Source organism: Cricetulus griseus, chromosome 6 (genome assembly GCF_003668045.3).
Source record: "Cricetulus griseus strain 17A/GY chromosome 6, alternate assembly CriGri-PICRH-1.0, whole genome shotgun sequence".
NCBI classification, from domain to species: Eukaryota; Metazoa; Chordata; class Mammalia; order Rodentia; family Cricetidae; genus Cricetulus; species Cricetulus griseus.
This window is the reverse complement of record NC_048599.1, coordinates 114,234,786-114,256,344: the sequence shown is the minus strand read 5'-3', so window position 1 is coordinate 114,256,344 and position 21,559 is coordinate 114,234,786. Positions and strand designations below refer to the sequence as shown.

Below are 21,559 nucleotides of genomic sequence, written 5' to 3'. Positions count from 1 at the left end.
AGCCTGGATCCTTTTGTTTTGTTTTGTTTTGTTTTTGGATTTTCAAGACAGAGCATCTCTCTGTGTAGCTCTGGCTTCAAGCCCAGTCTTTACATGCTCCTATTCTAGCATTTTTGCTATAGTCTCAAAGACTCTTCATCACCTCCAAGTCACTGGTGATCATTTTCTAGTGACCACACTACTCATGTCTCTTGTTAGATGGTGGAAATCAGAAGTCAACTGTTCACATGTCAACTGGAAGTTTTCATAGACAATTTACAAAACACAATGCTTAGAACAGTCACTGCTTGCATCCCTTTGGGCTCTGCCTTTGCTCCATCCTTTCTAAGCATACTCCAGAGGGTGTCACCAATACCATGACTTTATCTTATGCTCAACAATGTTTTCATCTCAGCATTGTTTATTTAGCATTACATTCATAACCTATTTCAGTGTTTTGGATCTTAAAATATACTTGTTAAATATAGTTTATTGGAATGCATTTACCATAATGTTGGCTCACATCTAATCTGCTCACAAATATTTCATCTAATCTCATAAAGATTTTTCTTACTTCCTTATCTATTTATACTCACTTTTTCCTATTAGCATTCTCCCCAACCCATATCTTTCTCTCTATAATACATGTATGTAGCATATACACAATAAATGTACAGTTCAATGGGTATTTAAAAGTAAGCAAGTAAAACTACCATGATAACATTGAGGTCAAATGTAACCAGCCTCTAGGGTCCTCCCTTGTAGTGCTGTCAATCATGACTGTACCCTTCAAAAGTTTAACAACAACTTTGAGTTTTATCACTATAGGATCTAGAAGTGAGATATTTGTATTAGTTACCTTTTCTACAGCTGTGACCATAAGGCAACTTATGGAAGGAAGGGTTCATTTGGGCTTAAGGTGCCAGAGACAGAGGTGTTCATCATCATCACAGCAAGGAGGCAGGGCGGCAGGCAGGCATGGCAACAAAGCTACAGCTGAGAGCTCACATGTTAAAGCAGGAGAAAGAGAATAAACAGAGAGTAAGGCAAAGCCCTAAGCTCTCAAAGCCGCTTTGCCTCCAGTGGCATACTTCCTCTAGCAAGGCCATACCTCCTAAGCCTCCTTAAATAGTGCCACCAACTGGGGACCAAGTATTCAAATACATGTGCCTATGGGGACACTCTCACTTAAACTACCACATTCTTTATGGGTATAGGGTTAAAAGAAAGGTCTTAAGTAGAACACAAAAATCACTAACCAATGAGAAAAGTGATAAATAAGACTTCAAAGGAAGAATTCCATCTATAGATCTGATGTAATCCCCATCAAAGTACAAACAAGTTATTTTGTAGCTCTCAATAAATGGATGCTGAAGTCTGTAAGAAGTGGCAAAAGGCCCAGAATAGCCAACTAAAATTGAGAGAGGAAGCTAAATTCAAGACTTACTAAAAAGCTACAGAACTCAAAAAGGATGGTTTCGACAAATAGATCAATGAAACAGAATAGAAAGCCCAGAAACCAGCTGACATAAATAAAATCAATGAATCTTTCCCAAAGAGCAAGAACATTAAACAAAGCAAAAATAGTCTTCTTAGCAAATGGTACTGGGACAACTGTACACCCACAACCCCCACACAAAGAATTTAGACATGTATATGTATTACACCTTCCATAAAATTTAACTCCTAATGGATTACTATCCTACTTGAAATATGAAAACCATATCTCCTAAAAGACATTATAGGAGACAATCTAGATAGCCTTGGCTTTGGGTGATGACATTTTGCTTCAATACCAAAAAATTGATCCACAAGGGGATTGATGAACTAGGTGTAAATGAAGGCACTTTCTATGTGTGAAAGCCAATTTGAGAGAATGGGAAGGCAAACCACAGACTGAAGGAGAATGCTTCCAGAGGATACATCACACATAGATTTGTTACTTATGAGTACAGGGACCTCTTAAAACTCAACAAGAAAGCAATCTTATTCTAAAACGAGTTGAAGACCTGTCCAGATACCACACCAAAGAAGAGATGTAGACAGCAACGAAGCACCTAAAAATCCACTCCATGTCATGCCATCAGGGAAATACAAATGAAACCACAGTGAGATAACACTGAACACCCACTAAAGAAATGAAATCTGTGGCACTGACATCAAATGCTCACCAGGGTGTAGACTCTACAACCTGGAGTACAATGGGACTCCCATTCATTTCTGGTAGGAAGGTAAAATGGTGTAGCAACTACACACAGTAAACAGTTGGTTCTTTCACACAAAACAAGCCACACTCTGCCCATATAATTCAACTCTCAAGTTCCTTGGTATTTAAAGTACTTTGAAAATCGTCTCCCCCAAACCCAGCACATGTGTGTTATATGACAACCGCATTCATAATTGCCCCAACCTGGAAGCAACCAAAATGCATTTCAGTAGGTGAATGTATTAATATACTGTGTATAACCTGAAAGTGGTCTGTTATTCCATACTAAAAAGAAAGGAATGACTGAGGCACACAAAGACACAGAGGGACTTTAAGTATTGCTAAGTGGAAAAATCCATGCAAAAGCATATGTAACATAGTATTCCAAGTATATAATGTAGAAATGGTAAAACTATGGACACAGTAAAAAGGTGGTTGAGGGTAGGTAAGTAACTCAGTAGAAGAGCACTCACCTACAGTGTGCAAGACCCCAAGTTCAGTCCCCAGAACAGGAAAAGAAGATCAGTGGTTGGAGAGAGGGATGGAGAAGAAGAGAGGAAGAGAAGAGAGGGAGAAAAAGGGAGAGGGGAAGGAAGGGAGGTAGGGAGGGATGAAGGAAGGGAGGGTGAACAGGCAGCGCACAGAGGGCTTTTAGGGAGTGAATTCAATATGCATGATAATCCATAATGGATTCTCACCATTCTGCATTTGCTAAAACTTGGAAAATGAACAACACCAAGAGTGAACCTTAATGGAAACTGTGGATTTGGGGCAATAGTGGTTAATCATACAGTGAGGTTTTTTTTCCTAATATCCCACCCTGAAGGCAGGTCATATGAGAGAGGCTATGCCTGTGCAGGGTGGGGTTATATGGGGAAATTAATATACCTGCTACTAAGTTTTGCTTTGAACACAGACTTATCTAAATATTAAAAGTGTTAATATTAAGAATCTGTTCTCAAAAAGATGACTCTTAGAGAGCCATAAGATGGGGGGACTATCTGTGATTGATGCAAATGATAAGGGCTTGGCTCTAGATGAAAGCTTCTTACCCACCACCATGAAAAGACATCTTAATAAAAGAAGAATATACAAACAGATATGTATAAAATGTTCTGCACCTAAATCTCTAGAACAGAAATTAAGACCACAATAGAACATTAAGGTACACCTACTAGAAGGGCAAACACTTAAGCAACTGACAAGGATCTCATCTGCTGGGAGATGGGGTATAGTTGTCAGCACCTACAAGGGCTGTACACAAGTACACTGTATGATTTTTAATTCTACTCTAAGGTATAGACAATTCAGGGAGGCAGAGCCATAGAATGCATGGCTATTTGTAGACTTATGTATGGAGACACCTTCGCTGTTGATGCTGTCAAGGGTATGTATCTGCAGCTGATTCTGAAAGGGACTCAGAACTGTCAAGTACTAAGGACTGCTCAGCCCCTACCTGATTCCCACTACGTGTGATAGGAGCCATGGGAGGCATTATTGGGCTAACTTCAGGACACATGGCTACCTCTTCTGCCTTTTCCCATGCCTTTCCCTTTCCTAGGACCAAGTCTCCTTACCTGCAGCTACCAGCCTAGGGGCCTCACCATGGGGTTGAGAGGTCCTTACAAGTCTCCTGATACACCAAGAATTTCCTACCTTTCAGCCACCTGCAGCGTCAGAACTCCCAGATTCTAGGGCATCTGCCTTTACAAGGATTGCATGCATGGGGAGGAGGCAACCTAGACCACTGCACAGAATCAAGGATCCCATGCTGTGGATAGGACAGAGGTACCTAGAACCTCCTATATCATTGGGACAGTAACTAGACCAACATTTGTACCTTATTGTCCCTTCTATTATTCATAGAAATGCTATCATTTGGAGATTATAATTATTCCTGATTAAATGCCAAATACAGAGATTCAAAGGATTGAGCTAACTTTCTTGAAATCTCACCAAGAAGCAGAGTAAGACCCACCTCTAAGGGCACCAGATCTCTTAGCCAGACCACTTTTGTCAGGTGTCTGTTGGCTCTCTTTACCTTTCGGTGTCACCATTAAATCAGAAAGAGATCAAGGAGTAAGCCTAAAACTGGATTCGTTCCCCCTCCCTTGCTTGCTGTCCTTTTCTGTATGAGTATGTAGACATGCCTTGCTGAAAACTGAACTCTGTGGCAAGCAAGTGGTCTGCCACTGAGCTGTGTCCTTTGCCCACTGTTGCCTTTTTCTAGCATTTGGTTCCCAGGGGTGCAGATGGCACCCCTCTATTCTCTAACTCCATTGCTCCATGGTATTTTTGCCTCAAGTATCTGACCCTCTGTGTTTCTTCTTCATAAACAGACACTCTTCATGTTAGAGTAAGAGTCTATATGTGACATATGGTAATTAATTGTGTGCCCAATGAGCCAACTTCCAAATAAGGTCACATCTGTGGTAACAGGAGTTCCATCTCTAACATAGCTTTCTGGGGGACATGATTCAGAACACAGAGCTTTGGTTCTTTTGTTCCCTTTTGCCTTACACCCTTAGTTGAATCTGGGCAGGCAGTACCTTGCCCAGACACCATGGCCTAAGTGGTAGAAGCAGACTGTGGCTCTAAGCCAATGCTCCTATCTTCTATCAGGCTGTCGTGGGAGGAATGGGTACAAATGCCAGCAGCAAATGAACATGAGTGTCTCATTAGAAAGTTAAGATCTCAGTGTCTTCTGTGCTTGCTTAGTGACTCAGATTTTAGAGCCCTTTCCTATCAAAAGCAAGCAGAATGGACCGAGGTTGTCTCAAACTCACAGGCTGTATATTGGAAGAAATGTAGGACAGAATGAAAGGGTTGGGTGGGGTGGGGTGGTTCCCGGGAGACCAGTACTCTGTTATGTATCTAGTCAAAGAAAAACAGCTCTTTGCCAGAGAAGCCTTGCTTCTGTGGAAAAGCATGATTCTTCCTGAGTTGGGGCCTGGGACTGCTGATGTAAATGGTTCTGAAGGCAACAACCAAGAAGGCTTTCCTCTCCAGGGGTCTTTCATTCTTGTGGAGTCTTATTTTCCTGGTTCTCATGTTCATTATCAGAACACGAAGGGCTCCCAGCATTATGCAAAAGTTTACCCCCCCACCACTCTGTTACTAGGACACCCAAGATTCCAAGAAGAACATGTAATTGTTTCTGGCGAAAGGGTGGCATGACTGTCTGTCTCCAGGTTGCATGATATCTGCATTGCCTTCAGGGTTTCCATTGTCAGCATTCTGCAGGCAGGCAGGATGGGAGTGTGCTAATTAGATCAGGTGCTTGATCTTGAAGTCTGTACCAGCAATGACTAGGTAGTCGGCCTCGGAACTTTTGAGCACTACCTGTCTCTCTCCCAGTCTGCCTAGAATGTAATTATCTTGTCAGCCTGAAGCCACAGCACACAGTTGAATGAGTGCTGGGGAGCAGCCACCGTGATAAGGAAGAAACGAGTGGAGCATGGTGCACTGTTAGGAGACAAACAGGCATCCGGAAGGGAGAGTGAGAACAAAGGGGCTGTGTGGAGTATTCATTTCTATTTCCGAGGACCCTTCACAACTCCCCTTAATGAGATTAGCAGCCTTCTTTCAGAGGCGAGGGCACATCTTGGCTACAGAAGGCACACCCTTTTTAAAATGGAAAGGGAGATGGGCTTCAATGACAGCCTGTGTGCTCTGCAAACCAATGGGCAGGCAATAAAACTTTGAAGGGTGATTGGAAGGAAGGTTATACAGGGAGCAAACAAGAGGATAGCATGCAGAGGGTGTGCAAAGACTGTGACAGAGCCAGGAGCCCCCACGTGTCAAGTGTTGTAGATGGTTCACAGCAGCAGCATCTCTTTGGAACTTGTCAGACATGCTGAGGTGTGGACATAGTAGACATACTGAATCAGAGTCTGCATGTTAATAAGGTACAAAATGGATGTTGAGACAGAGGGAATGCAAAGGGGCTAACCCCAGTGTCTGTGTCCGGAGGTGTCAATTTAAGCAGGTTAGGATGTGGCCTGGGCATTGCATCTGTTTTTTAAAAGTTGCCTACGCAATTCTTATAAGCACCAATGACTGAGAGCCATGGGTAAAGAATAGTCTGTGACTTGGAAAATAAGGACTTTATATCTTTAAGACTTAGATCCATAAGTCATCCGGAGTATGACATACTCTGGTGACATCTCTGTTTTGCTACAAAGGTGGTATTCTGTGAGTGTCTGCTCTTCATGAACCTACTTCCAGTGTCTCTCACTCTCTATCTCCTTCACTTCAGTCACTCCAAGCCGCCTGACTTTTGAACACTTTTATTCTGTTTCTCATATGCCCGGAGTATGGATTGTTTACTGCCCCAGGGCCTTTGCATACACCTTCTCTCGATGCCTTCTCAACCTTCTGCTTGCTCTCTCAACACCTCTTGGATGGAGTTCTCCCATCTCAGTCTTTCCTTTAATTATTCTCTGTTGCTGAACACTGTTCCTTTCCATTCCTTCATTAGCACATTTAAGTCATTCTTGGGTATTTATTCATTCGTGGGTTATTATTATTATTATTATTATTATTATTATTAGTAGTAGTAGTAGTAGTAGTAGTAGTAGTAGCAGTAGTGTCTGCTTCCCTTCAACAGACTATGCCCATGGTTGCACAACCTGCATTTTATTCTTTATTCCTCCAGTGCCTAGATCTGTTCTTGGTAGGTATAAAGCACATAAAAACTTGAATGGCTGAACAATCTAACTATGATCTGTGGTCAATATTGACCTTTGTTTTAGGGTTTCTATTGCTGTGAAGAGACACCATGACCATGGCAACTCTTATAAAGGAAAACATTTAATGGGGCTGTTTTATAGTTTCAGAGATTTAGTCCATCATGGTCATGGTGGGAAGCAATGTAGCACACATGGGGCTGGAGAAGGAGCTGAAAGTTCTACATCTTGTTCCATGGGCAACAGGAAGTGAACTGTCACACTGGCTGTGGCTTGAGCATATATGAGACCTCAAAGTCCACCTCCACAGTAACACACTTCTTCTGACAAGACCACAACTATTCCAACAAGGCCACACCTCCTATTAGTGCCACTTCCTATGGACCAAGCATTCAAACACTTGAGAATCTATGGGGTGGCATACCTATTCAAACCACCACAACCTGTCACCCATTTTTATAATAAGGAAGCCCATGAATCTACACATAGTATGGTAGAGTTGTATGCGCATGATTCACAAAGCTTAGATGACCATCTGACTCTTACTAATTAGGTTCCCCGAGAAAATAGAGCACGCCGAATTACTGTAGTTTCAATCTTAGATGTCTCCTACAGGCTCATACTTTCAACTCTTGTTCCATGGTTGTTGGTGCTATTTGTCAGGAGATTGTGGAAGCTTTAGGAGATGTCAGGGGGTGGGGTGGTGTCAGGGAGGGTGGAGTCAGGGGCTGGCTGCCTGAACTAAGGTACTAGGGAGGGGCCTCTGAAGGTTGTAGCCAGCTTATGGTTTCTACCTCATCACACTTCCTAGTCTTCTGTGATGTAAATACTATTTCCACATGTTCCCGATACATGGGACTCATTCATGCTTTCTCCATCATGATGAGCTGAAACCTTTGACGCTGTCAGCAAGAATAACTCTGTGTTTCTGACACTGGTTTTCTCAAGATTTGTCATCACAGTGATGCAAAAGCAACTAACACACAAGTTACACTTGAGTTTCATTAGAACAATGAACATTTTTCTAATAAAGTATCATCAGTAATGCATGCGACATATTTTTACTACAAAATATTTGTTGTTTATTTGAAATCCAATTTTAACTAGATAGTCTATATTTTATGGGCAAAAATCTGTTAATCCTATGAAATAACTGTTTTAGCCCCTGAAATAATGAATAAAGTATGCCCAAACTATTTAAATTCAACATTTTTTTCAAAATTTTTCTGTTGACTTTCTGAAGATTCAGTATTGCAGGGGCAACAAAATAGTCAACTGTTAGAATTAATAATAGGCCCTTTGTAGTACGTGTTATGAAATTAAAATTATAATATTCCTAAGCTTTATGTCCAATGGGCCATCAGTTTAACTTGCCCCCTTGGGTTGATGCCCTAGTGAGTGTTTAAAAGCCAAGTGGAGAAACACTTACTTACAGTTAGACCAGTTATACTACTCCATAAGGTCATCAAGTCAGGTGAGCTCCCTGTATGCACTGTTGGGATTTAGCCATCCCAGCTGTCACACACACACACACACACACACACACACACACACACACACACACAGTAGCCACTACAACCATGGGAAAACCCAGAAAAAGCATAGGGAGGGTAGTTGCTCATAGTTACTTGTGTCCTCAGATGGTGGAGTTCTCAGCCAAGGGACACGGTTAGCGATGTGAAAATAGATATTAAAAACAGTGAGTTGGGCTTCTGAAAGTTAAAATATAGCCATGCAAAAACAAAAACAAAAACAAGCACATAACATGTGAATGTGTTAAAAAGTATGTCTCAAGGGGAAATGACTTACCCATACTGTTTTGGGGCTAAAGGTGAGAGGGAACAAATATTTTATTTTATTTTATTTTATTTTTGGAAATACTGAGCACTGAACTCAGGGGCTGTGTGACACTAGCAAGTGTTCTACCACTGGGATGTATCTGAGTCCTTTTATTTTTATTTTGAGGCATGCTCTTCAAAGTTGCTGAGACTGGCCTTGAACTTGTGACCCTCCTGCCTCTAACTGAACTAGGATTACAGGCCTGTGCCACCAGGTGTGGCTCAGTTTGTTTTCATTTTACAGCAGAAAGCCTATAAATATGAAAACGCTTAGGCTCAGAAGATTATAGGATAACCTTGATTTCTGTCTAATGTTATTCTTGTTAATAAAAGTGATTAATGTATGACTACATACAATTTAATTCGTATCCCTTTCTAAGACTATAAACATACAAACTCATTTAAAACTGGGAACATACTTAATATGTACAGTATGATAGCAATTATGTTAAAATATGCAAATACATGCAAAGAAAAGGGAAGGAAGACTTATTCTAAAATGTCAACAGTGGTTAGCTCTGTCTGAGGGATTGGTTTATGAGCAATCCTTATTTTTCTTCCTGCTTTTCATCCCGTCACTGCCTCCCTCCCTTTTGTGAAAATGTTGCATTAGTTTTGTAGCTAGAAAAAGAGAGTAGCTGTGTTTTGTTTTGTTTCTCCACACTTGCGTACTGTATCGCTGGCAAAGAGTATGCAATGCAGCAGTAACTTGGACAAACTAGGTAACTTTGATGATGCCATTTCCTTGTGACCCAGGGGCCTCACTTAGAGATGTGTGGATAGTTGATGGAGAATATAAGTGTAGGGATGGTCACGGTGGCGACATCTGCAGGGCTGCACAGTTGCATGTGACTCAGTGACAGAAAGATGGGGACGGAGTCGATTGACACTACAGGCATCTTCTTGGGTTAGCCTCAGACACAGACCACTGAGCACAGCAAGGCCAATGTACTCAATGCCACAGAACTATTCACTGAAAATGAATTAAAACACTGAAGTTTATACCATACATGTATTTTACCACAACAGGAAAATATAACAAAAATACACCCCCCCCCCCATGCCATTAGAATTCCTCTTTTCCCAAGATCAATCTTTGGTTGTTAAATCTTGTAGGTTATTGAGTTCAGTTCTTCAATCAAGTAAAAGAAAGTGGTAGAAACTGAATGTACACTGAACAAGGGGGAGCTCATAGACCCCAGACTGATAGCTGGGAAACCAGCATAGGACCAACCCAGATCCCTTGGTGGTGGGTGTCAGTTAGGAGGCCTGGGCAATCTATGGGGCCTCTGGCAGAGGATCAGTATTTATCCCTAATAATATGAACGGACTTTGGAAGCCCATTGCATATAGAGGGATACTCCCTCAGCCTAGACACACTGGGGAGGGTTTAGGCCCTGCTCCAAATAATATGACAGAATTTGAAGATTCCCCCATGGAAGGTCTCACCCTCCCTGGTGAGCAGAAAGGGGATGGGATAGGGTATTGGTGGGGGGCAGGGGAGGAGGGGAGGGAGAACGAACTAGTATTCACATGTAAAACAAGCTTGTTTCTAATTTAAATTTTTAAAAAATCCAAAAAAAAAAAAAAGAAATTGAATGTACACAATGAAATGTGCTGGCATGTCATTAATATAGAGCCAGTTATGGATGTCCTTATATTTTAGGAGCATAAAAACAAGTATAAGAATGACAGACACTGAGTTTAGGATCCTGGTCAGCTCACAGAAAGTAAGAGGGAGAACAGAGATGGGGTGTCAATCACCGTACCATATTCTTATGGTCATAAACTCTGGACTGGTTCCTAGGAGATGCTCAAGAGATATTTGATGAATGAATGAATGTGTGACTATGTAGTCAATGGCATCATTGCCTAGTGATACACTAGGCATTCTAGGTGTTATGCTAATGTCCAAACACTTAGACTGTGTAGAGACAAGATCTCCTATATGTGAAGACTTAGCAGGGGATCTCATGAAGGCTCTATTTCAGACCTGTGTCTTTTCTTCTATGTTAATGTTCTGGAGTACAAACCTTTGGTTTCTTTTTTTTATTTTTTTATTTTATTAGTTCAAATTAGGAACAAGCTTGCTTCAGATGTCAATCCCCTCTCCCTCTCCTATCCCTCCCCCCCAACATCCCACCTGCCCCCAGCCATCCCCCCCTCTATTCCCCAGACAGGGTAAGGCCCCCAAAAGGGGCTCCCCAAAGTCTACCACATCACCCTGGGCCAGGCCCAGGCCCTACCCCATGGCCTTTGGTTTCTTTAAGAGAAAAGTCTTGTGAGTTAGCTAACAGTGACTACTGATGGTTGGGCATAGTTGGGATTTACTAGTTAGCCTTATTCAATAAATGCCCAGTAATCTGAGGGCATGAGTTTTATTTCCAAATCCTCCCTCTCTGAGGGATGTTTCAGTTAATGAGGAAAGTGTAGGCAGCTGGCTCTCCTAAGGCTTTGTTCCCAGATACCATCAATTAAGGAGAAATCAAAAGTCTTCCCCATTACACTTGAATCGAGAATAATTTATTAACTCCATGGCAATGTCACATAATCATGAAATTGCCTTTTATCCCAGACGATTTTATTTGTATTAAAATACCAAGTTTGGAATACCCAATTATAGCACGAGATTGAGAGGACAGGGAATAACTTCTTAGAGTAAGCCCTAAGATCAGCTGAAATACAGCCGGTGAACCTTGTTGTCTGTGGGGGAATCATCAGAATTTGTGACCAGCTCCAGCACTGGTTATCAACTGTTAAAAATGGAGGTCAGTAGGCCTAGTCTTTTTATTTATAAATACTGAGGCCAGAGAGATCAAGGGATTTCCATTGAACAAAATTGTTTTGACCTTTTCCACCAAGAACATTAGAAAACAAAACAACTATTGAACCAACTAATGAATAACAAGGAGGTCCAATTTTTGTTTTATCTCCCTCTAGTTTGCCTTACCTCCTATCCTCTCTTGCTACAGTGAATAGTCAAAGGGAGAAGGGGAGAAAGAAAACGGGGCTTACTGATTCCTGAAACATGGAAACTAATGGACAGTAGGTGATTTCCCTGAACCGAGCAAGAGCACGAGCTTGCAGCCTGTTACCACTGCTCTTCAGGCTTGCTATGGGATCTAAGGTGTGCCAGTGGATAATCGCTCAGGGGCTTCCCTGCCACAGCCCAGGAGGAAAGGAAGCTGTGGAACTTCTCCAGCATGTCTGTCCCAAGACAGATAGCATGGCTCTGCTTACCTCTCTGGTGCCATCTGGGTTGGGGATGGAAGGCAGGAGAAGGGGACAGCTTAGGTGTCAGAACATCCTGTTGATGGTCAGAGTCCCTGAGCTTGCTCTATGTGCCCAGACATCCCCAACCTTCACATGCATTTGTCATATCAAGCTCCAGTCCCTACTTAGAGCATTTGGCCCAATTTTAGATTAAAAAAAAAGATTTTTTAAAAAATTGTATTTTTATACTCATTTAACAACTTCACTGAGACTTGACCTAAACAGGAGGATGTGTGAACTTTCCCTTCAAAGATCTACTGGCTGAGAGCTTCTTGTCTCTAAGGGAAAGGGTAAGAACCTTATCTTACCTCTGTGCTCACGTTTTACACATTACTCTGTCCTAGTAACCTCAGGACACTAGTTAGGGTGGCTGTAGACAGTAATTGAACTGGAGATGTCTACTGCAGATAGGTCATCTCAACGTCGTACCATCAGCACTAGCTTTCCACACATCGTCTCTTTCCAGAGAGACATTTAGGAAACATATAGATAGGGTAAAGCCTTGCAAATAACATCAGGGGATGAATAACATGATATGATAGTGTAGTAAAAATACTGATTTAGTTGTTTTTAATCTCAGTATCTCACTAGGAAGGAAGGATACCTCAAATCAGACAGTTGGACTTTAAGAGTAAGAATTTAAAAACAAACCGAGGTGTAAAAAGTTTTTTTTTTTAAGCTTGGGTAATCAAATCTTGACTTTAAATGGTATTTAGTACTAGGATGTAATATACTACCTAGCGCTCAGCCGATTATCTATCATTTTCTTTTGGACCCTGTAATTGGACAAACAAGAAACTTTTCCTAATAATAAGTTTGTTCCTAATTGTCTGTTTGCTGGAGTCTGGGGTGCACACTGCAGTCATCCTGAACGGAAAGGAAACTGCTTACTGAGTCCCTTCCATTGTTTGTTCAGATCCTTATAACAGTGCACAGCAGCCCTCCGACACCTGGGAAGTCCAGAGCATCCTACCCAGCTGCCTGAAACAACAGTCGTTTTTCCTGAATTCCATGAGTGGGCAACATAAATCTTACTTGCTGCAAGACAGAGCCACCATTGAACCTCATCCATCCCCTGCAGGCTGCACCAGCAAGGAACTATCCTTAGTGTATAACTCAGGCAAATAATTTACCTTCTGGTATTTCCATTAGATCTCACCATTGGCTACTGAATTTATCCCACTACTGGCTTATTTTTCAATGATTCTTTGGTGCTTTTGTTCTTTATTTCGAAGCTTCCCCACATGTCCTTTGCCTGGGCCTCCAGCACATACAAGGCATGTTCTAAGAGTTTCCAGTGGAAAAACAACACAGGCCATTACTGGTCAATTTTCTGTTTTCATTATCAATAAAGCATGAGATCAAAGTGGGTGGTGGTGGCGCATACCCTTACTCCAAGAACTTAGGAGGCAGAGGCCAGGGGTGGATCTCTGTGAGTTCAAGGCCAGCCTGGTTTACTGAGAGAGTTCCAGGACAGGCTCTAAAGAGAGAAGCCCTGTCTTGAAAAACAAAACAAAACAAACAAAAAGATCAAAAGATAGCATTTGCATGCTATGTGAAGCCTTCAGTGAAGTACACTTGGCTGCCATTATCTTTAGACCAAGCTGCTTTGTGGCCCCTACTGCAGATGGCATGATGGGCCATCAGAAGGAAAATGGAACAATGAGACACTAGTCAGAGCAGGCTGCTGACCTGGCTGCTGGGTTGTGGCTCCCTGAAAATACCCCTTTGAATTCAGTGGCACCCGAATAGCAGAGATCCAGATCATGACAGAACATAAATTCTCCTCATAATGAGATTAGTAGGCTGACAAAATAAATGTCCTGCTGTTATATTAGAGGCAGGCTATAACTGGTGTTTTCCTTGGAAATGATCATTTCTTTTGCAACAGGGGAACCATGTGCAACTAACTTGAATGCAACAGATTCTGTTTCAGCACGTAGTTATTTTTCATCCTCTTCTGTCTTTTTAATGGTGGCTTAGGGGAGGCGTCTAAACAGGCCGTGGGTCTTAAAGACTATTACCAGCATGAATTATGGGAGTCTATGTTCATGATCATCAATCGTGTTCCCCAGACTCTCTTCTGCAGGCAAGTTCTGCAGGCAGCTCCCCCTCCAGCTTCTAACTACAGCCCTGCTGGGGAGGAGGTACTGTGACCTCTGGGGTTCTCTCACTTTAGCCTTCAGATCAAAGGCAGGGTAGACTCACTATCATGCTGAGGGTATTTAAAAATATATTTTTACTGCAACTCTACTACTTAAAACCAATGGAAGCCAGTATCACATATGAGGCAGCCTTAAGAAAATGTCCAGATCAGGTGATCCGAGAAACAAAAGCCTCGATGGAGCTGGATTGCAATGGACTTCCTTAGTTTGCAGCAGAAGGCTCTCTCACCTGGAGTACAATACTCTCCTCTCATTAAAAATCTGAGATAACATCTTCTCCTGGATCCTTTCCATAGAACTTGATGCAAGTTTGTGGCTGCACCATTCTGAGTATCAAGTACATTTAATCAAAGCCTTCTGGGAAAAAAAAAAAAAAAAAAACCAAACAAAACAAAAACCAGAGTATTCCCTGCAAAGTCACCAAGCATGTGAAGAGGCCCTTTCAAAAGGAAAGGGAAATCAGAGTCTGTGCTTAGGAGTATTTGACACTTTCTCATAGAAAGTACAACCTAACGTCTATATTTTTCTGCACTCCGGGCTTTTCAATGAAACTGTGTATTTTGAGGGGGCCACTTGCTGTTATCTCAATTCACAGCATTTTGGCATTTTGCTTTGCTTGGGTTGTAAAGCAACCACAGAAATCTTAAACTTGCACAGGCACTTTACAGTTTACATGGTGGCTTGCAAGCGTCATGAAAACCTAATGAAAGATTTCCCCTTTCCACACTGGCACCTCCTTCCAAACACGTGAACTGCAAACACAGCTACAATTGGGAGTGAAGGGATTTTTTCTGGCCCAAATTAAGAACTATCTGTCTTTTCACTTTCCACTTCTCAAAAGCTTGAGTTGCATCTCTGCTTGAGTCTTCCTGTGTTTGCAAATATTTAGTCAGTACCCTTACACTATTAATGTTGCTGTTCTCTCTTAACCACTTGTCAGAGGAAATGCTTGTTTTAGTTGCAGTAAGTGACCCCGCCCACATTCATCGGTCCTCTCTTCTCACCTACCTTTTTCATTTCCAATTCTTTTTTATTGTTCCACTATGTGTGCCCCCACTTTCTGCTTGCTTGTTATCTAAAATTTAAGCAGCAAATGAACAAGCTTCGCCAAACACTCAGTTTACTTGGTATGTGTTAATGATTATCCAGCAGCCCTTCCAAGTGTGAGTCACAGAGTTAACCTTAGAGTTTCATGATGCATAAACCTCCTTGAAGGGATTTCTCCAATCCTGGTTGCTTACCTCATACAAGTGCACTTGTTCTTGGGTTACAGCAAAGATCAGTAGCACGTTGTTTTGTACCAGTTTATCAATGAGTTGACCGATTGTTGGATATTCCTAAAATTGATACATAGACTTAATATCATCTTAACCAAAGAAGGTAAAATTTAAAAGTGTTCTTTTTACAGTTGAGAAAGTCAATATTCATGGGCATTTTTTTGGTCATTCTAAGGAAGCACTCATTGTTGGTGATCTTCCCCTAGCTCAGGAATTGTCCCAAATCTAATAAGCTCAGGTAAGACTTAAGAATGGAGACTGGCAGATATGAAGCACCATGCCCTCTCTCTCCTAAGCAGATGCCCTGGAATTTATTTCAAGACTTCTAATGTGTCATATTATCTCCCCCAAGTACCACTCAGCAGCAGGTAAGAATGTTAGACCAAGAGGCAGGATGGGTAGACTGTGATGTATGATGTAAACTGTGAGCTGGCTCTTGTAACTCTTACTGGAATTGGATGAGGTGACATGAAGGTTGAGGAAGGAATTGAGTGCTGATGAATAACACACTGTAATTCCTATGACTGATTTGAGAAGGGCCCACACCAGTTCTCAGGGATGGTTTTATTACCTTTGCAATGTCATAATTTGGTGGTATGGGATCTTACACTCTTTTTTTCTCTCTCAGCATTCATGAAAATAGTTTGTCCTTCTGGCATGGAAATGTTCATTCTCAAGTGAATGTGAAAAAATTTAAAAACTAAAGAAGTTATTCATTATCGAATTTACAGATGAATTTACTTTCCAAGTCTAGAATATATGAAGCACATTTGCCTCCCCTGTGATTTCAAAAGCAGATAATGCACAAAGAGGACATGTAAAGGAAGAAACAGCCTGTGCTAGATTAAACTAGGAATATGGGTTATGACTGCAGTCTGTCGAAGGCAAGAGAAGTGCCAGTAACAAAGCCTGCTGTTCTCTGAGGTGATGCATTCTTATATTCTCAGGGCTGCCAGCATATTTCTGTCTGGGGCCATCATTAGGCTCAAGGTTCAAGTTAAGAAAAAGGGTGTTCCTTTTTCTAAATTACTCAGAGAAAATTCCCAACTGTGACCCAGGCTGTGAATGCCTTTCTTGTCACAGCTGGTTTTTCTATTTTTTCTATTTTTTATTTCTTTTATTTATTTATTTTTACTTATGTCTGCGTGAGGGTGTCAGATCCCCTGGAGTTACAGACAGTTGTGAGCTGCCATATGGTGCTGGGAATTGAACCTGGGTCTGTGGAAGAGCAGCCAGTGCTCTTAACCACTGAGCCATCTTTCCAGCCCCCCATGTGGATTTTTATTAGTAGAGAAACCAGACAATAGACTTTTTCCTTGCTCTAACACATGTAGTATTGTTTGCTTTTTAGTTGCCCAAACTTTAAGTGCCCTTTGCTCTTGAGCCTAAGGCCCTGCCACACTGTGTCCTCTTACCTCCACAGGGGCACACCGGTCTACTGCTTCATGTGGAGCCAGGATCAGACCATACAGCCCTCATAGGCTACTGTTTTATGTCTTAATGAGATTTGTTACTCATAATTCTGTAGAAAACTCAAGGCCAGAAACGGGTCCTACGTGATGGTCCTGGGAATCCAGCTTTGTTATTTTAGCATACAAAAATACCCAAAGGACTCAGGGGGACTGGAATGGCCTGTGGTTCTGTGCTTTGCAGAAATTTACTTAGAATAATGAGTTAAACATTTATTAAATCAGAAGGTCATGTCAGGTAATGGGTGTTGTTTGATTCTACAATCTTCTCCTTCTCAAGAATTCTATATGGGGCATTCAATAAATTAATGACAAAAGGACCCATTTCCTGGAACCTCACTGAGTAAAAGACACACTTTGGTGATAATCACTGTGATTCTTACATGAAAAGATTGAGATTAGAGACCACGTATGTATGAGGAATAAAACCGTTCAAAGAGAGGGGAGATTCTAGATTGAAGTTCAGAGTTAGGTCAAAGAATGGCCTAAATTTGTGAACTAGTAGAGTTTGTATAGAATAGCTTTTGATAGCTTATTTCTTTCTTCTTTTTCTTTTTCCTTCCTTCCTTCCTTCCTTCCTTCCTTCCTTTCCTTCTTTCTTTTTTTTCAATTGACATTGGAATTACAGGCTTTTCCCTATTTCCTCTCCTTCCTATTCGTCCTTCTATAAATCATCATCTGAAGGGTCCTTTAACTTTTTGAGTTGTGTTTCCTACTGTGTTAAATATGCATAATAGGACTTTCCCAGGTTGATGTTTCTTCCTTCCATCTCATACATTTGTCAGCACCCACTGTGATGTAGGCACTGAACTGTCAGGAAACTAAGATAACAAACTAGCCCAGGCTCTGAGGAAAGCACAGAGCAAGTGAGCACATTGTCATATAGAGATGTGCATGAAGACATCCATGAATTAAGATAAAATGAGAAGTGACTGCTTTGGGACATAGTGGAAGTCAAAGAGAGCTCTCTGGGTCTTAAAAGGGCAATTTAGTTTCTTGAGTACAGGGCATAACATTTTCAAGTCCGGTAGCCACATGGTCTGTTCATGGCAACCACAGTTAGATAGAGTCCTACTGAAGATCAGATGAGACCATGATCAGATGAGACCATGTGGGGCAAAAACCTCTGAAATTTTTACCTACTTTGACAACCATCAAGCTTTTCTTTATTTTAAATGTTACTAGCATTTTTCAACAACAGAAAAATAAGCTAAGTGTTAATAAGCACCAAACCATCGTCATGACACAACTGAGGGATAATGATGCTCACAAAGCCCTTGGCAGTGCTGTTCTGACCTGGACCACTGTGGTTGAGAATAGAGAGCTATCTGTGTTGCGTTTTGCTGGCCTCAGGATCTCTCTGAAACTGGGGAGGTTCTGGGCTCACCTGTGACATAATAGATTTAAACTCTCAACACGTGCCCACCATCTACCAAGTGGAGTTCACTTGAACTCTATGTGGAACCTGCAATGCAGGTGAGGTGGAAGAAAGCAATTTCTAGCTCCTAAAGTTAGAAAATACACACTGCTTTCACCAAGTGAACACGTCATTTCCTATGGTTTCATAGCAGTTGCCCTCACATGGGTCTTTGTGTGGCTCTGAAAGCTGAAGAGAGTGAAGGTTACATACCAAGACGGTTGACATGGAGTATTCATTCCTGTTGTCCAAGTGGCAGAGCCCATCATTGGGAATGACGATGCCTGCCAGCTTGCTGTCCATTCCAAAATGAGAATCGGCATCGCTCACGAAAACCAGGAGGTGGAGCGAGTCATTGCGCCAACCAATCTTTTCCTAGCGTGAGAAGGCAGAAATGGGTTGTATGGAGATGGGCAGGCAGGTCCGGATTGAGGCTTGTGCAGCTTCTCACATTGGGACTCGGAGCAATGTGTGGATAGCTCATTCTAGCCTTTCTGTCTATAGTGAACTTAATTAAAGACATGAGATCCTGTAGCATTTGCTTTTTCCTAGGCAACTTTCAGATTTTTTTCCATTACAAAAAATGGTTCCACTTCAAGTAGTGTTGGGGTCATCTTGTCTTCTAGTTATTGATCTTTTTCTGCCCTCAATTCACCAGGAAAAAGATGAGAGGAGGTAGTGGGGAAGGTCACAGGCATTTTAAATTCAAGCTAAATGCAATGAAAATTGGTTATAAAGTAAGTCTGTTTCATTAAAATGTCACCCAACATTTAGGTATGTATTTCTAACGATGTCACCTGAGAAATTATACACCTAACACAAATATAAGAACTGCTGATTGAAGATGGCCCCAGGGTCCTACTAGTGGAGATTGTCTGCAATCTGTGTCTTAGCAGCGATCTCCCAGAACTAATATTAGTCTAGGAAGCCTTGGGCAAAAACTCCTCCTGGCTGTCCTAAACTACATTACCCTTCCCTTCCTCCTTTAACTCCTGACCCTTCTGCCTTCTAGAAGCTTCCGCCTGGACATTTCCTGGTATTGCCCATGATGGACTAATGTCTAGACAGGGCTATCATTCTCCTTAATACTCCTCAAATAGTCAAGGGGGGGGGGGGATCTGGGTCCTGTTGTTCAAAACAACAGATTTTTATCTTGAGCTATGTAATGAAACTCTGCCTCTCAAAGCCAAGGGTTAGGGATGTAGCTCATTAGTAGAGTTAGTATGGTGCCTGCCTAGCATGTTCAAGGCCCCGTATCATTAAAAAAGGTGAAATAAACAGTTATGTAATTAAGTGTGCTGTATACTAACTGGACATTTTAATGTTTATTAATGTTCTTGCCTTTAATTTTTCTACTATAGTTAATTAAAAAACAACTAATCTGATCTTTGAACCAACATTTCCTTGTACTAGGACACTCATTATCCAAATTCAGACATTCAAATTCTCCCACTTCAACATGACTAAAGTAAATATTTAATGGAAGTTTTATATTTTAAGAAAAGGACCGATGGAGAAATATGGTGATCAAAGGAAAAGCAATTAGCTAAGCTTCCCAAAGCAGATTTGTTAATTAGAGATGAAATTCCACGTTAATAGGGTGGAATTATGACCCCCTCCACACACACCGTACCTTACACACAGCAGCTTGCATAATTGCATCAAATCCACCTTCGGGTGTGTCAATATTAGCAGAAATCTTCTGTTTCCTCACAATTTCATTGAATCTCTCAGCATCATCAGTCAATGGCAAAATGTGTTTGAATCCAAATGTAGGTAAACAGAAATAGGGAATACTACTACAAAAGAAATATGGAAAAAATTCTTAAGTGTGATCCAGTGCAGTTATTAGATCTGATATCCTGGGAACATTTCCTTAAACGATGATTGCTTTTCTAAAGAGCCCAGTGAATCTTAAGTTTGCCATCTCCCCCATGCTGACATTATTGGCTAACACCCATTTGAAGCCTACTGTGTATTGTACACAGCTCAAACAGGGACTGCAGAAGATCCCATCATCAGACCCTCATTCCAGGGTGTGTAATCATGACTTTCTATTGCCTACAAACCAAAATCTACCTGGTAAGTTAAGTTTACCTGATGACAGGCGCTTTGTATTCAGATATCTTGACTTGTTATCAAGCATGAGGCATCCCCAAGCACAGAGAGAGGAGGAACCTGGCTCCTTTCCCCTCTGCTCTCAGCCCTGTCTGCCATGGCACAGAGCTCACAGCGAAGCTCTTGGTTTTTGCCTTAGGATTTCTATTGCTGTTATAAAACACAATGATCCAAAGCAGCTTGGGAAGGAAAGGGTTTATTTCATTTTACAGCTTGCAGTCTATCACCCAGGGAAGTCAGGGCAGGAACTCTAGGCAGGAGACTGAGGCAGGAACTGATGCAGAGGCAGTAGAAGAGTGCCTCTTACTAGCTTGATCCTCATGATCTGCTCATTCTGCTTTCTTATAGCACCCAGGAGCACCAGCCCAAGGGCGGCAACCCATACAGAGTGAGCTGGGCCCTCCCATATCAACCATCAAGCAAGAAAATGCACTATAGGGCTTGCTTGTCCAAAAGCAAATCTGGTAGAGGGTTTTTCTCACTTGGAGAAGTCCTCCAATGTTTCCAAGCACACAGTAATACAACCCATCAGAACAGACGAGCCTACAACTAAACCTGTGGTTGAAATGTCATGGTAGTATGACAGCTACATCAAAGTAAATGGTAGGAGCTGATTGATGATTCAGCCATGTTCATGTTTGGAAGGCAGTTACTAGCTATGCATGAAATGCTGGGGAAGTTACTCAACTCCTTATTTTTAGCTTTGGGCTTTACCTTTAAAAAATGGAGCCAATAATGTAGACCCAATAATGTTAAGTCTTTGGATCATGAATGAATGCTACAGAATCACTGGTAGAAATGAAATATCTAGGACACTATTTCAGGGCTTCTACAGAAATGCTGAGGGTAGGTTTAGCAATCTGTGTGGTATCAAGCCTTCCAGATGCATGCTAAGGTTTGCCAACCATTGGTGTAGAAGAAAGGAGAAAGCAAGGAGGAGCCCCAGTAAGAGTGTGGCACACTGCCTTAGGCAGTGGGGTGACGCTGGAGATCACACATAGTTCCCTGGCCTTGGCTCTGCAGATCTGTTGGTCTGCTAGCACACCCAGAGCAGTTGCAGCTACTGGCGTCAGGTTTCTGTTAGCCACACCTACTCTCTGAAGTAGACCTTGATTTTTATTATTTTTAG

At 41.7% G+C, this 21,559-nt stretch overlaps 1 protein-coding gene across 1 annotated transcript in view; it reads right to left on the bottom strand.

Annotated features, from left to right (window-relative positions):
• The window catches only part of Itgb6 (integrin subunit beta 6), an 82,060-nt gene that overhangs the window by 41,776 nt on the left and 18,725 nt on the right, over positions 1-21,559 (bottom strand). Inside the window, exons 6-8 of the mRNA XM_035446632.1 lie at positions 19,946-20,111; positions 18,526-18,687; positions 15,391-15,486 (exon numbers count right to left, since the gene is read on the bottom strand). Coding sequence (XP_035302523.1) covers positions 15,391-15,486; positions 18,526-18,687; positions 19,946-20,111 — 424 coding nt within the window. The remainder of the gene's footprint in view (positions 1-15,390; positions 15,487-18,525; positions 18,688-19,945; positions 20,112-21,559) is intronic.